The 13993-nt window shown below is 38.0% G+C and overlaps 1 protein-coding gene across 2 annotated transcripts in view; it reads right to left on the bottom strand.

Moving 5' to 3' along the window:
• The window catches only part of COBL (cordon-bleu WH2 repeat protein), a 351447-nt gene that overhangs the window by 227985 nt on the left and 109469 nt on the right, over nt 1–13993 (bottom strand). For both annotated transcript variants that reach the window (XM_044671172.1, XM_044671249.1), the window contains exon 3: nt 10996–11202. In XM_044671172.1, the coding sequence (XP_044527107.1) occupies nt 10996–11202 (207 nt within the window). The remainder of the gene's footprint in view (nt 1–10995; nt 11203–13993) is intronic.

The following is a 13993-nucleotide window of genomic DNA, read 5'->3' as shown; positions in this document are numbered from 1 at the left end:
GAGGAGGAGGAGGAGGAGGAGGAGGAGGAGGAGGAGGAGGAGGAGGAGGAGGAGGAGGAGGAGGAGGAGGAGGAGGAGGAGGAGGAGGAGGAGGAGGAGGAGGAGGAGGAGGAGGAGGAGGAGGAGGAGGAGGAGGAGGAGGAGGAGGAGGAGGAGGAGGAGGAGGAGGAGGAGGAGGAGGAGGAGGAGGAGGAGGAGGAGGAGGAGGAGGAGGAGGAGGAGGAGGAGGAGGAGGAGGAGGAGGAGGAGGAGGAGGAGGAGGAGGAGGAGGAGGAGGAGGAGGAGGAGGAGGAGGAGGAGGAGGAGGAGGAGGAGGAGGAGGAGGAGGAGGAGGAGGAGGAGGAGGAGGAGGAGAAGGAGACAGAGGGAGAGAGAGATATTAAAAAGTGGTTTTAGGACTGGGATGACCTGGGCTCCTGTCCAAGCTCTGACACATATTCAGTTTGTGACCCTGGGCAATTACTTAATCTCTCAGTAGTTGGAGCAACAACCTAAGACTCAGTTACTCATAGAGAAGCTGACAACCTACATTAATAGAAAGAATTTCCTCATCTAGAAAGTCGTCACACCAATGCGATCACAGCTCTGGTCTCTATTCTCTACCCCTAATTATTATTTCTTTAATCAAATTATACCCATCTGGTAGGGTATTTTTACCCAGGTGGCAAAAGCAAGGAATAGAAGTATTTGGCTTGCCATCAGGAATTTGTTAGCCCTCAGCCCCAAATCCTCATTTTACAGATGAGGAACCTGAGCCCAGGAGGTTAGGTTATTGGCCCAAGGTCACACAGGTAGCAAAGGGATTTGAAGCTTCTGTAACTTCAAAGTCAGTGTCCTTTCCATGGCATTATGTGTCCTCTCCCATTAACATATTTATTAATTCAACAACCTACTGAGTGCCACACAGTTATGATTCAAGGTTTAGAAAGCACTTTTGTCATAACCACCCCAGAAGCCAGAGTGTCAAGTACTGCTGACCTCATTTTATTGATGAGGAAATGAGAGATGCGTCCAGTCATGCAACTTGTTAAGAGAGTGAAGCTAATCTTGACCTCAGTAATAACTTCAAGCCCAGTGCTCTTTCCACCATAGTTTGTTATGAAAACAATGCTAACTACTCCTTTTCACTTCTGTTGTCTGAACAAATTAAGCTCTTCAAGACAAAGGCATAAGCATTATTATACAAGTAGAGGATCATAGATTTGAACCGGAATTGACCCTAGAGGTACTGACTTGGGGGAGATGGTGGGACAGTGGGTAGAGTACTAGGCATGCAGTTAGGAAAACTCACATTCTGCTCCAGATGTTCCCTGTGTGACCCTGGGAAAGGCACTTAACTTCACTCAGCCTCAGTTTCTTCATCTGTAAAATGGGATAATACTAGCACTCCCCTTACAGGGCTGGGAGATAAAATGTTTGGTACACTTTAAAGCACTATATAAATGCTAGCTAAATGTTAGTTAGCTATTAGAGGTCATACAATCAAATTCTCATTTCACAGATGAGGAAACAGATCTGTCTTGAGGGGTTGTGACATGTGGAAAGGAAATAGGAGAAAGGCTGGGATTCAAACTGAGGCCCTGGAACTCCAAATTCAAGGCTCTTTTTTAATGGTACCACCTCCAGGTATTATTTCCATCATGCTAACTATAATTTCATGTACTCTCATAATCTTTAGTGTATAAAAATTGGAGATTTAAAAAAAATTATTCCGTACTTAACCAATCAAACAATGGATATGCCATTTTCAATTTTTTAGGATACGAATGAATGAACATTGAATGGTCCAAACAAGAAATAAAGTCATACTTGGATGCTGCACCATGGTGCACGTGAGTAGATTCTACAAGGCTATCATGGCAAATTACAGGCTTGGACAGATCTTTCTAAGTTGGAAAGACTTCAAAGATGGCCTGGCGATGAACTCTGTGTCTATCATGCAAGGACCAGCCTAGTGAGGTTCCATGAGTTTCATCATTAGATGGATGCTCCTCCAAGTGCCTGATATTTTCAGCCAGACTATCATGATGTTTACCAAATAGAGGAATGGATTTGGATTTGTGTTGAAAGAGGAAATTCCCACTTTTCTAAGACCATAAGTCCTTAAAATATTAGATAATATGGCCAGAAAGTGGATTACTAAAATATCACTTGATTAATGTGGCATTTCCTCAGAGCTATATCAATGTTAGAGGAAAATATGGCCTAGAATCAAAAACAAATCATAATATAAAGTATAAATGAGAAGACCATAAATCTTATCCAAGGAAAAAAAGGCTTCTGTCTTCTTTTTGTACTATGTGCTATGCAAAAATGAACGTTATCACTGAAAGACAAATAAAAATAAGGCAAATGAAAAAGACGAGTTGAACTAAGTCACTGGTCAAGTCAATAAGCATTTATTATGTACACACTATATTCCAGGCACTGTGCTAAATGTCTCTGAAATCAGATAATGGTTTGGCTTCCAGATCTCTTAGATGCCTAACCTTTGTTGCTTATCACTTGAACTATTGCAAAAATTCCTAAATTGGTTCCCTCCACCTTGATTCTTCACTATCTCCAATTTGTCCTTCAAACAAATGTCAAAATATTCTTGAACAAGCACCAGTCTGACTGTGTTAGTTTCTTGCCCTAGAACTGTCAATAGCTCCCTTTTGCATATAGGATAAAATACAAATTTTTCAGCTTGGCATTGATAGCCCCTCACAATCTAGATGCAGCCTACATTCCCAGACTATCTCATATTTCTCCACTTGACATGGCCAGCTTACTGCTCTGAAAACTCACTACTCAATCCCATTATAAAGGCCATCCTATCTGGAGTGCATTCCCTTCTTACCTCCATTTAATAACTTTGACTTCCTTTAAAGGGCAACTCAAGTGCCATCACCTAAAGGAAGCTTATTTTAGGTTGTCTGTCCTTATTTTAATTATCTTCTATTCATTTTTGCATTAAAAATTTGAATCCCCCCATAGAATATCAGCTCTTTCAGGGCAATAAATGTTTTTTAATAGCTTTGCACTTATGAAGCTTTGCAAAGTGACCTGTATAAATCAGTAAGTGCCAAACAATATTGATGGGATTGAATTCAAGTATAAAGTGGGGAAAAGGGGAAAGTGAAATTGAATCTTTTCCTGACTTTCAATAAATCTGTCATCATTATAATTTACAGGAATAGAAAAATGTCCTTGTTCCCATTTACTAACAGCATGTCCATTCCCCTCCCATGCTCAGGCTTTGCTACCCTTATAAAAGTAAATGAATAAATTAAAGGACTTGTCATACAAATATTTGGATTAATTTGCAAACTTAACACACAGGAAATATAAAAGCTACTAAAGCTATAATCTCTGTTCTGTCATTCTAAGGATTAGCAGCATGTTTGAAACATCTAATTAGAGGAAGGTGTGTCTGAAAGGAGAGACTCTGGGATCACTGAAAGGCTTGCTATGAGTTTTCCCATTGATGAGAATAAACCTGGAAGAGTTTAAAATTGGAAGAGTGACAATTCATTATTTTTCCCTTCTGCATTGATGGAGCTATGCTACTCTGGCCCATTATCTGTGCCATGCGTGACTATTAAACCCCAACCCCAAGTGGCTAGAAAAAAATGGCCCATCAACCATTATGGAAGCTGCTTTTAAAGAGTTTCATATGATTTATGTCTGGAACTATTGCACCCATGAAAATGCCCAGATTAAGATGTTGTTCAAGACTTCACAGTAGAGTCCTACAAATATCTGGGTGAGGAAAGTACTCCTGTGCTGTAGCTTGGCAACCAAATTCTGAAACACATTTTAGGTCCATGATAGCTAAACTAAACTATTAAAGATAGGTTTTTAACACATACATTTTTCTTTCTTGGAAAGAAAGGCATTTTCCATCATGGACCTGAGTGGGAACATTCAGGTTGTCCTCTGTGGTGTTGAAAGTCTTTCTTCATGGCTCTCAGATAAAATTATGACCACTGGATGTTTTATGTTTTAAAAAAAGGTATAAAGAGAAGCTTTAACATGTTAATATATTACTATATTAAAATATGACATTTATTAAAGTTCCTCAAAATTGAGGTCACTGTTACACCCCAGGAGTGATACACAAGGTTTAGATAAAATATCTCAAGTTTCATGGAAAAAAGCAGACTTTATTTGAGAAAAAAGAGAAAGTTTTTAAAAGTGATGTGTTTAAGTAAGGATTAAACCATTGATTAGAATAAGGCAGTGATAACAGATGATAATTTAAGGATCCAAGTGAAGATGTCTCAGAAGAATTATATTCTCTTAGATTTTTGCTGATACCTCTTTCCTGTCTCTTCTCTCCCTTTCTCCTTTTCTGTTTTACTACTCTTTGGTCCTCTCACTTCCCCTTTTTTCTATGCCTTCACACTCCTGTCCCTTTGTAGATTTGTAGATTTGTTAGTCCCTTCCTCTGTAAAATGGAAATAATAATCCAGTGCTTTCTAACTCCCACAGTAGTGGTAAGGCTCAAAGTTGATAAAATGTGCCAAGTGCTATACAAACATTATAGTGCTGTAAAAATGAAGGTGCCCACACCACCACTATCCTTGCCCCTGTCAATCATCATTGCCATCATCATCATTATCCAAAAACAAGTTTAAGGTTAGTGAGGGTTATGACAAGTTAGCTACACAATGACACATTTTTCAGCTACAGCAACTCTCTATAACATTTAAGTTAGAGAGGGGTTTTAATCTGCCTCAGTGGAGGGTGCTTGAAATATTATAATATTTACTTGTGCATGACCCTAAATTTATTTTTATTCCTAACAGCCAGGGCCCCTCAATAGAAAAAAAAAGCTTCTCAACCCCTAAGTTAACAATTCCCTTCAAAAATTCTAACATGGGACCTTCAAATATTAATTTGATTTCAAGATAATATATATATATAAAACTTCTATAAACATTCATATCTATGTACATATACATACACACACTTGTATTATTGTCTCCCTTCCTGAGAATGCAAACTTCTTCAAAGAAAAGACTATTTCGCTTTTGTCTTTGAATTCTCAGTGCTTGATAGACAGCAGACACTTACTAAATGCATTTGACCAACTGACTATTGCTAAAATGGATTTTGGCCAGTCATTTAAGATGAGTTATATCTTTTGCCCATTCAAGGTAGGGAAAAAGCATTTATTAAGTATCTAATATGTGTCAGGCACTCGCTCTGCTTAAATGCTTTATAACTATTATCTCATTTGATTCTTACAACAACAACCCCTGTGTGGGAGGCACTCCTATTATTCTTATTTTACACTTGAGGAAACTGAGGCAGGCAGTAGTTGACTTGCCTAGGGTTATAGCTAGTAAGTATCTAGGACTTAATTATAATAATAATAGTTAACATTTATATATCACTTACTATATGCCAGGCAGTGTGCTATGAGCTTTATAATTATTATCTCATGGATTCTCATTTTATAGTTGGGGAAACTGATGTAGGCAAAAGATATGGTACCTGCCCAGAGCCCAGAGATAGTCAGGGTCTGAGGATGAATTTGAAATTAGGTTTTCCTGATTCCAAGCCCAGAGCTTTATCTACTGTGCTGCCTAGTGTAAGGACGGAATTTGTGAAAGGCGGATGGGACAAAAGGAGCCAGAAGAAGCCCGTTGGTGACAGTTACTGATAGTTGAGAGACCAGAGGGAATTCTGGGAAAGGCTCAGGAGAAAGGAGGAGGAGGAAAAGGGTTCTGGCGGAGGACATCCCAGATTGGATCCAGTCCTGAGAGCTTCCTGAGGATCTTTCTATGAACATTGAAACTCTGACTCCCTGGTCAAAGATTCCATCGCATCTCTCCCAGAGAGACTTCAATCATTGAGTCAGCTAAGTGTTTGGACTCCATTTTGGGAGCGATCTCTTAGGCTCCTTCTCCCATTACCCAACCTCACTGAGAGACCCTTTCCAGTTTGACTTGCAATTATAGAAAAGAATAAAAATAGGAAATAGAAATAGAAACTGAAGGAGGAGGGGCGAGGGGAGACGCTTAGGAGTGGGAACCCCAAAGGTTCCCACCTGAGTGATGGACCTCATAGAAAGAGAAGAGGGCACCCCAAAATCCCTCTACCTTTCACCCCTTTCCCCAACCCCTAAATTGCAAATAATAAAAGCCATTCATTAGTCAGATAGCATTATGGAGTGCTGAGAGACAAGGGAGAGGAGAACCACAGCTTGGACTAGCTGCCTCCATCTTGGAGCCAGACCACCTCTGTGAAGTTGACTGACCTTGGAGGAGGCTTGTGTGAACCCTGCCCTCATTCAGAATTGGATTGGGGTACCCCATACCTCATCTTATAGGAAAGCCTCATCCCCAACTCCTGTGGGGCGGCATGACCATCCAGGTCACCCAGTTTTGGGGTGACACCCCCTCGAAGTCTCCCAGTGTATATTCGGCAAGAGGGGAGCTAGAAGAGAGTCTCACATACAGACTCTCTCTCTCTCTCTCCCTTCTATCGTAACATTGGTTACTGGCTCCCTTTATTCTTATACTAGCTGTCCCCCAAAATACAGAGTTTAATTTCTATCTCAACAAAATCCACTTTTCAGATGGACTTTTTTTTACTTTAAAAACAAAACAAAACAAAACTGAAGTAGTTTCCCTAATTGTTAACTCTCAATTTTTAACTACCTCACTTCCTTTTTTTTTGAGTCAGAGGACTAAGAAGTCTTTTTATTATTCTATTTGTCAAGGACTATAAAGTACACAGCAGCAGTGTCCAGAAAGACCACCTACCACCACCATCATGGCAGGGAGGTCCTCCATCCAGAGTGAGCTCAGTATCTCAGGTTTTGGCAGGAGCTATGACAAAGCTCCCAACCTATGCATGGCATCTGACACTGGTCTGAAGGAGCATCCAGGATCCCTGTGGCTGCACCCTACTTTTACCTACTTCCACAAGGGAAGGAACACAAAGGTCAATGCCACATAAACAACAGGTTTCTGGTTTCCTTGTAGATTTCCCTCAGAAAGGAGACTCTCTCACTAGTTGTAAACTAGTCTCTTATTTCCTGTAGGGGCTGGGATGCCCAATGACCTCGCACAGAACAAGGATACCTGATGAGTTATATGAGAACTAGGACGTAAAATCTCTATACTGCTATAAGGTGTCACACTCGGCGATCTGGACACTCAAGAAAGTTCCAACCTACTATAAAGGAGGTAACCTCTCCTTCCATCTTCTCTTTTTAAATATATTCCAGATAGAGATGTAGTTGATTATCTACAGCAAAATGACATCACCTACCCCAAAGCTCAAAATATTTGCCACTCTTCCCTTATAGTTTTCTATTGGTGTAAACATTTGTTTCTCCAAAGATTTTCCCTTCACATTTGTGTTCCACTTACGAATACTTGTTAGATGGATTCAACGAGTAATCAACTCAATTCCAGCAATATGAATTAAACAGCTCTTATGGGAAAAGGTACATGGGCTGAGTCCTGGATGATGGCTAGTCAAGTTCTCTGTCACATCAGTAATGCCACTTCTGCAAGTATTTCAAAGCAAATTGCTTAAGAATAGCTTAACAACTGAACTCCCAGTGTAATTCTCCTCTCCTGATCACCATATATTACTGTGTAAAAGCCTCAGATAGACTAGGGATTTCATTTATGCTATATATATATATGGATGAAGGAATTATACAAAAACTTGTTTAGGTACCACTATAGCAACAAAGATTAAAACTGGAAGGAAGAAACGGGGGAAAAACAAACAAACAGGTGCTGTCCAAAAGAGGGAGGGCATGCCTTTAGAAGTACTTAAGTCCCTCGTCCCTGACGTTCTCTGATCTCTGAGGTTCTGTGATCCATAATTCTTAATTCCAGTGCCTTCTTTCTTTTAATTATTGCTTATTTATGCTGTATACATAGCTTATTCTGTATCTATTTTAACTGTTGTAGGATCAGCAGTATTGAATCATTATTCATTTTCTTTATAAGCTGGCAATTATGAATGGAAAGAATATATCTGAGCCACAATCTTGAGTAGGTAATGAAGTGAATGGATCAAGTACCAGCTTCAGAATCAAGAAAATCCAAGTATAAACACTATTTCATTTATTAGCCGTGTAGCCCCAGACACTTGGCTTTTCTCACTTTCAATTTCCTCATCTATAATATGGGGATGATAACAGCACCGAGCTCACAAGGTTATTTTCAGAATCAAAGGAGATAATATTGGAAAAGGGTTTTATAAACAGTAATACACCATGTAAAATAGTACTGATCCAATATTATTATTATTTTATCCATAAGGCTTATGTGTTTCTACCAATTCTACTGATTTAAAAAAAACAGAAAAAAATGTATAAGATACTTCATGCTCAAGGGAAAAAAAATATCAAGATTATTACTTTAAACATGGTACAAGAATGTGGCTCCAGGCCACTCTTGTATTATTAAACAATATGACATGCAAATCTAAAGCCTGAAGCAAAAGCTTACACCAGCAGAATCTATCATCACTACAACCTACTTAAGGTGGGCTATTTGTTGCCTTCTTGAGATTCACTTATCTGCCAGGAGACCTTGGGGAGGAGGTTATCCCTGTTTTCTCTTTCATAACGTTGAAGAAAGAAAGATGTTTTTTTTTTAAGGCTCCCAACAATCTCTCCAGGGTCACATCTTTTTTCTGTGCCAGACCTCTGAATTCTATAGAAATATCTTGTCCCTGACCATAAAAGCTCACAGAAGCAAAAGATGCATTTAAAAATATTTTAAGGTCTTTCTTTTCTTGTGAGGGCAGGCGTTCTGCCACTTTTTCAAATTCTGAGGCTTCTTTCGTTTATAAAGTGAGATGCATTCCAAAAATTTTAAATGATGTAAGCAACAACTTTCCTGCTCTTTAAAAATCTGCCTTTGAACACTGAGCAAAAAAGACACTGCGCTTTAGGTCTTAAATTTTGTTCCACAATCATATATTCAGTTCATCTATCAGTGGAAAAAAAACAGGGAGAGAGTAATACCACCACTATCACAATATTATTCATCATCTATATGTCATTGGAGTGCCAAATACCACTGGACAGACAAACAGCATACTTGAATTAATTCATATAACAATATTAAGCATCTACCATGCACCAAATACTTGACTAGATACTAGGGTAAATAGGGGCAATTAGGTGGAGTAGCAGGCCTGGAGTCAGGAAGACCTCAGTTCAAATAAAACCTTGAACACGTATTAACTGTGTCACCCTAGGCAAGTCACTTAACCTATTTACCTCAGTTTCCTCCTCTGTAAAATGAGCTAGAGAAGGAAATGGCAAACCACCCTAGCATCTTTGCCAAGAAAACTCTAAATGAGGTCACGAAAAGTTGGACACAACTGAACAACCTGAAATATAATAATTAATACATTTTATTTCCAATTAAAATAAAACCACTTAAAGTTGGGTCAAGAAATTGACAAAAAAATCAATTAATTTGTATCTGAAGATTATTTATCATCAGTTAAGAAGTATTTACTACATGGCTACTATTTGCTAGGCACTGGGGATACAAAGACAAAAATGAAATGTTCTCTTCCTGCTGGAAGCATACATTTTTTAAAATCAGATGTTAGGATGTTATGCCATTAGGTAAATCCCTTAGCCCCTCTTGGCCCAAGTTTCCTCCTCTAAAGGTCAGAAATTCTGAACCTAGAACACATGAACTTGTTTGGTTTTTTCTAAAAAAAAAAACACCAATATTCTGATGACTGACTGGCTTCCTTTGTAATGCCAGGTATTTTATTTTGGTCATTTAAATATATTACTCTAAGAAAATGTCTGAAACTGAGGCAAATAGAGTTTAAATGACTTGCCTGGAGTCACACAGCTAGTTTGTGAGGCTGTATATGAATTTAGGCCTTCCTGACTCTGGACCCAGCATTCTATCCATTGTATTATGTAGCTGATCAATTTGAGACCTTAAAGTGTCAAAAGAACATGTCAATAATCATTCCAAAACAACAGGATTCATACTTTGAGTAGGGATTGGATCAGATAATTCTGAAGTCCTTTCTTAATCTAAGACTCTTGATTCAATAGAATTTGCTCAAGTCCCTTGGCTCTAGAAATAGACGATGATTAAACATTGACATGGATACATGGCCTAAAAAAAGTTACACTGACTCTTTTTCTTGTGATGTATTTCTTTTTTTTTAAATAGATTTTTTTACTGATTCTTTGTTTTATTTCATCTAAATTACTGATGACTTATTAAATTCAACATATTCTGAGTTGAAATGAAGAAAGTTCCAAAAAAATTCAAATGAAAAATCTTGTAGCCATTCAAAATAAAATGAAAAATCTAGAAGAGTAAGGTCTGACATTTAGTAGAACAGGCTTGAATAGTTTGAATAAACTTGAACTAACAGGCACCTCATCCTGTTATTTCAGAGGATGGTGAAATTTAGTAGCTAGACTCTTGTACAAAGTGGATATGACTTTATCCCTGGTGAAACCGCTCTAAAGATACTATATATTTACTTATATGTGTGCCTGTTTTATATTTATGCCCACTGTACCTCAGGAGATTATACACTTCTAAGAGGAAAGGGATTATTTCATTTTTGTCTTTGTGTCTTCATCACCTGACACAATGCCTTGCACATAACAGGTGTCAAAAAAGTACTTAAAATGAGTCATTTTCACGAGATTGTCCATTTTGGCCTTGAATTTATTTTTAGTCCAAAGGTAGTGATAGAGTAGATTAATTTTCAATTGCTGCGCATTAACACTTTTCATCCCAGAGTTGGCAAAGAGATAGATTTCTGCTACAACCTTTGGCCTTGTACTTATCCAATAGCAAGAACTTTTGGATCCAGAATCTCCTTATTTCCTACGGCAAAGAAAGATAGTCCAGATCTATTTAAAGAAGAACTAAACATCTCAAGCCCTCCTAGATGCAGAGTGGCAACCATGGGATCCTCTTTTTTTTTTTTTTTTTTGGTCCATACCAAACAATTCAGGGACCCACAAATTCTCACCTCCCATTGACAGCACTCTTTATTTCTACTCCATTGGGCAAAACCACATTGACATCCACCATGCTGCTCCTCAGGTTTTCTTTCATGTTGACGAGGTTCTGCTGAGGGAGGATTCCCAAGTCTCTGTTTGATTTCTGACCACTATGGATATTCGGAGTTGTAGCTGGCTTTCCAGGAGGAGGGGGAGCTCGAGCTTTCATCTTCCTCCTTTAAAACAGAAGACAAAGAAAATAATTAGCAATGTTACCTTTTATCCCCATCATGACACAATCCAAAGACTAGACAAGGCATATGAAAAGAGTACTGGGCTGGGAAATAGAGTTGGGTTCTAATCCTAGTTCTGCCTCTAGCTAATGATGGGGCACCAGGCACATCATTTCCACTTCTCAGTTTCAGTTCTTTCATCTATAAATAAGGGGATTAGATTAGATGGTTTCTAAGGTCTCTTTCATCTTTAACATTCTCCTTCTTCAGAGACAGCTAGATGATACAATGGAGAAAGAGCTAGACCTAGAGTCAGGAAGATTTCATTGACCTCAGACACTTAATAGTAGCAGTGTGACCCTGGGCAAGTCTTTTAATCTTATTCAGTCTCAGTTTTCTCATCTGAAAAATGAGGATGATAATAATAGCACAAACCTCCCAGGTTTGCTGTGAGCTTCAAATGAGATAATGGTAAAATGCTTAATACCGTGCCTAGCACGTAACAAGCATCATTTAAAGGATATTTTGATGGTTGTTATGAGTATAAAATGAGATATTTGTGAAGTTATCAGAAAACGTTAAAGCACTTTATAAATGCTAGCTGTTATTAGTATCTTATGAATTTTGTAAACCAAGTTAGGAGAAGTTTTATTAGCAGATGGCAAGAAGCTTTTTGGTACGGCAATAATTCACTACTCCTCCCTAGGATCCACAGAATCTTAGAGAGGGGACTTTAGAAGTCTAGTTCAACCTGTACTTGAGGCAAGAATCACTCCCATACAATGTGCCAAGCAAATGCTCATCCAGCCCATAAATGAAGACATTAGAACTTATCCAGTTTAAATTTTTCTTGTTTTACAGATGATGAAACTGAGGCCCACAGGGAGGCAAAGTTACTGTCCTTAGGTTGTGCTGAAAAATATTGGGAAAACCATACCAGAAATCAAATCTCCTAAATCTCTGTTGAGCAATTTTTCCCCATCATGCTATTTTTTAGAAAGATGTTCCAGTAATCCTCAAAGAATCAGGTAAATGATTTGCAAGACCTTTTTTTAAAAAAGTTATTTCAAAAGTATTTGCTTATTTATTATTTCATTCTATGGTGACAATTTCCATGTCAGCTAAAGAGAAGAGTCATCCCATTTTATAGGTAAGAAAATAACATTAGATTTGGTTGGAGGTCAAGAGCTACATAAAGCCACTTAGTACCTGTGTGCCTCCAGGCAAATCACTTAACCTTACTCTGCCTTAGTTCCTCATATATAAAATGAGCATAAAGATTGAACTAGATGACCCCCTAATGCCTCTTCCAACTTAAGCTAAGATTCTACAAATAAGCCAACCCAGTTATACAATTAATTAATAGCAATTGGGACCAAGGATAGGAGCTAATGTTCTTTTTCTTTATCTATCAAAAGGAATGTTAAAAAATAAATAATAGAAACAAATAATTCTCATTTGATACTAGAATATTTTTATGCAGAGGGTAGACCAGCCTCTACCCAGTTATACATTACATAAGCTATAATAAATAAGAATAATAAAGTCAAGTTGTATTTTGTGACTATATGAACAGCTGAGATGGGAGTTTACAGCCTAGAAATGTGATGAATTATACTGCATATAAGCAGAATTATGAATTAAGTAAATATTTGTTAAAACTTGATTGAGTCAGTCGATAAATATTTGAGTGCCTACTATGTACACAATACTGTGCTAAGCTCTATGGTGGATAATTATTTCTTGCCATTCTCCTGTTCCTAAAATCATTATATCCTGTTGATAGTTTCCTCAAAATGTCACCCATAAAAAGAACACTCTCCACAGTCAGAGGAAGAACTACAGGAGTGGAAACATAGAAGAAAAACAATTGCTTGAACACATGGGTTGATACAGACATGATTAGGGATGTAGACTTGAAATGACCACACCAATGCAAATATCAATAATATGGAAATAGGTCTTGATTGATGACACATGTTAAAACCAGTGGAAATGTGCATAGGTTATTGGGGGGGGGGGTGAAGGGGAAAGTAAAAACATGTAACCATGGACATTTTTTCTAAAAAAATAAAATATTTAAATTTTTAAAAAAGTAACTCATATGCCCATTTCTTTATATTCCCACCACTTCAATATAAACCTTCATCAAATTATTCTTATACTCTCCCCTCCTGAAGAGGGTCTGCCTTTCCAGTTTCTAATTAATTCGACACACCAAATTGTCCTTGCTAAAATACTGCTTTTCAAATGTCATTTTTCGAGTGATAAATCCTCAAAGATTCTGTCCTTAGCTTTCTCACCTTTCTTCTCAGGAATCCCATTAGCTCCCTTGGGTTTAACTAGACAGATGACGCCTGCATCTAAATATCCAACCTCAATCTTCCCTCTGCTTCAAACTTATATCTTCTCTTCTTGGAGCATCCTTCTGTATTCTCCCTGTTTAAGTCTTACCTTTTAAATCTTACCTGCTACATGAGGTCTTTTCAAGAAGGATCCAGTGAGATAATGTATATAGAAGGAAACTTTTGTAAACATTTAACTGACACATGGTCAACTCATTTTCCAAAATCTCTAGACCTTACTAATCACTCCTAGCTCTGAATTCAGGCACCACTTATTTATCTATATTGTTTATTCGTATTTAACATATGCTATTTGGAGTATCTGTCCCATCTGTAAAATATATATTCCTTTTTATAAGGGTGTGTGTGTGTGTGTGTGTGTGTGTGTGTGTGTGTGTGTGTGTGTGTTATGTGGGCAGGACTTGTCTCACTTTTGTCTTTCTGTCCTC

Source organism: Gracilinanus agilis, chromosome 1 (genome assembly GCF_016433145.1).
Source record: "Gracilinanus agilis isolate LMUSP501 chromosome 1, AgileGrace, whole genome shotgun sequence".
NCBI lineage: Eukaryota > Metazoa > Chordata > Mammalia > Didelphimorphia > Didelphidae > Gracilinanus > Gracilinanus agilis.
This window is presented reverse-complemented; position numbering and strand designations above follow the sequence as displayed.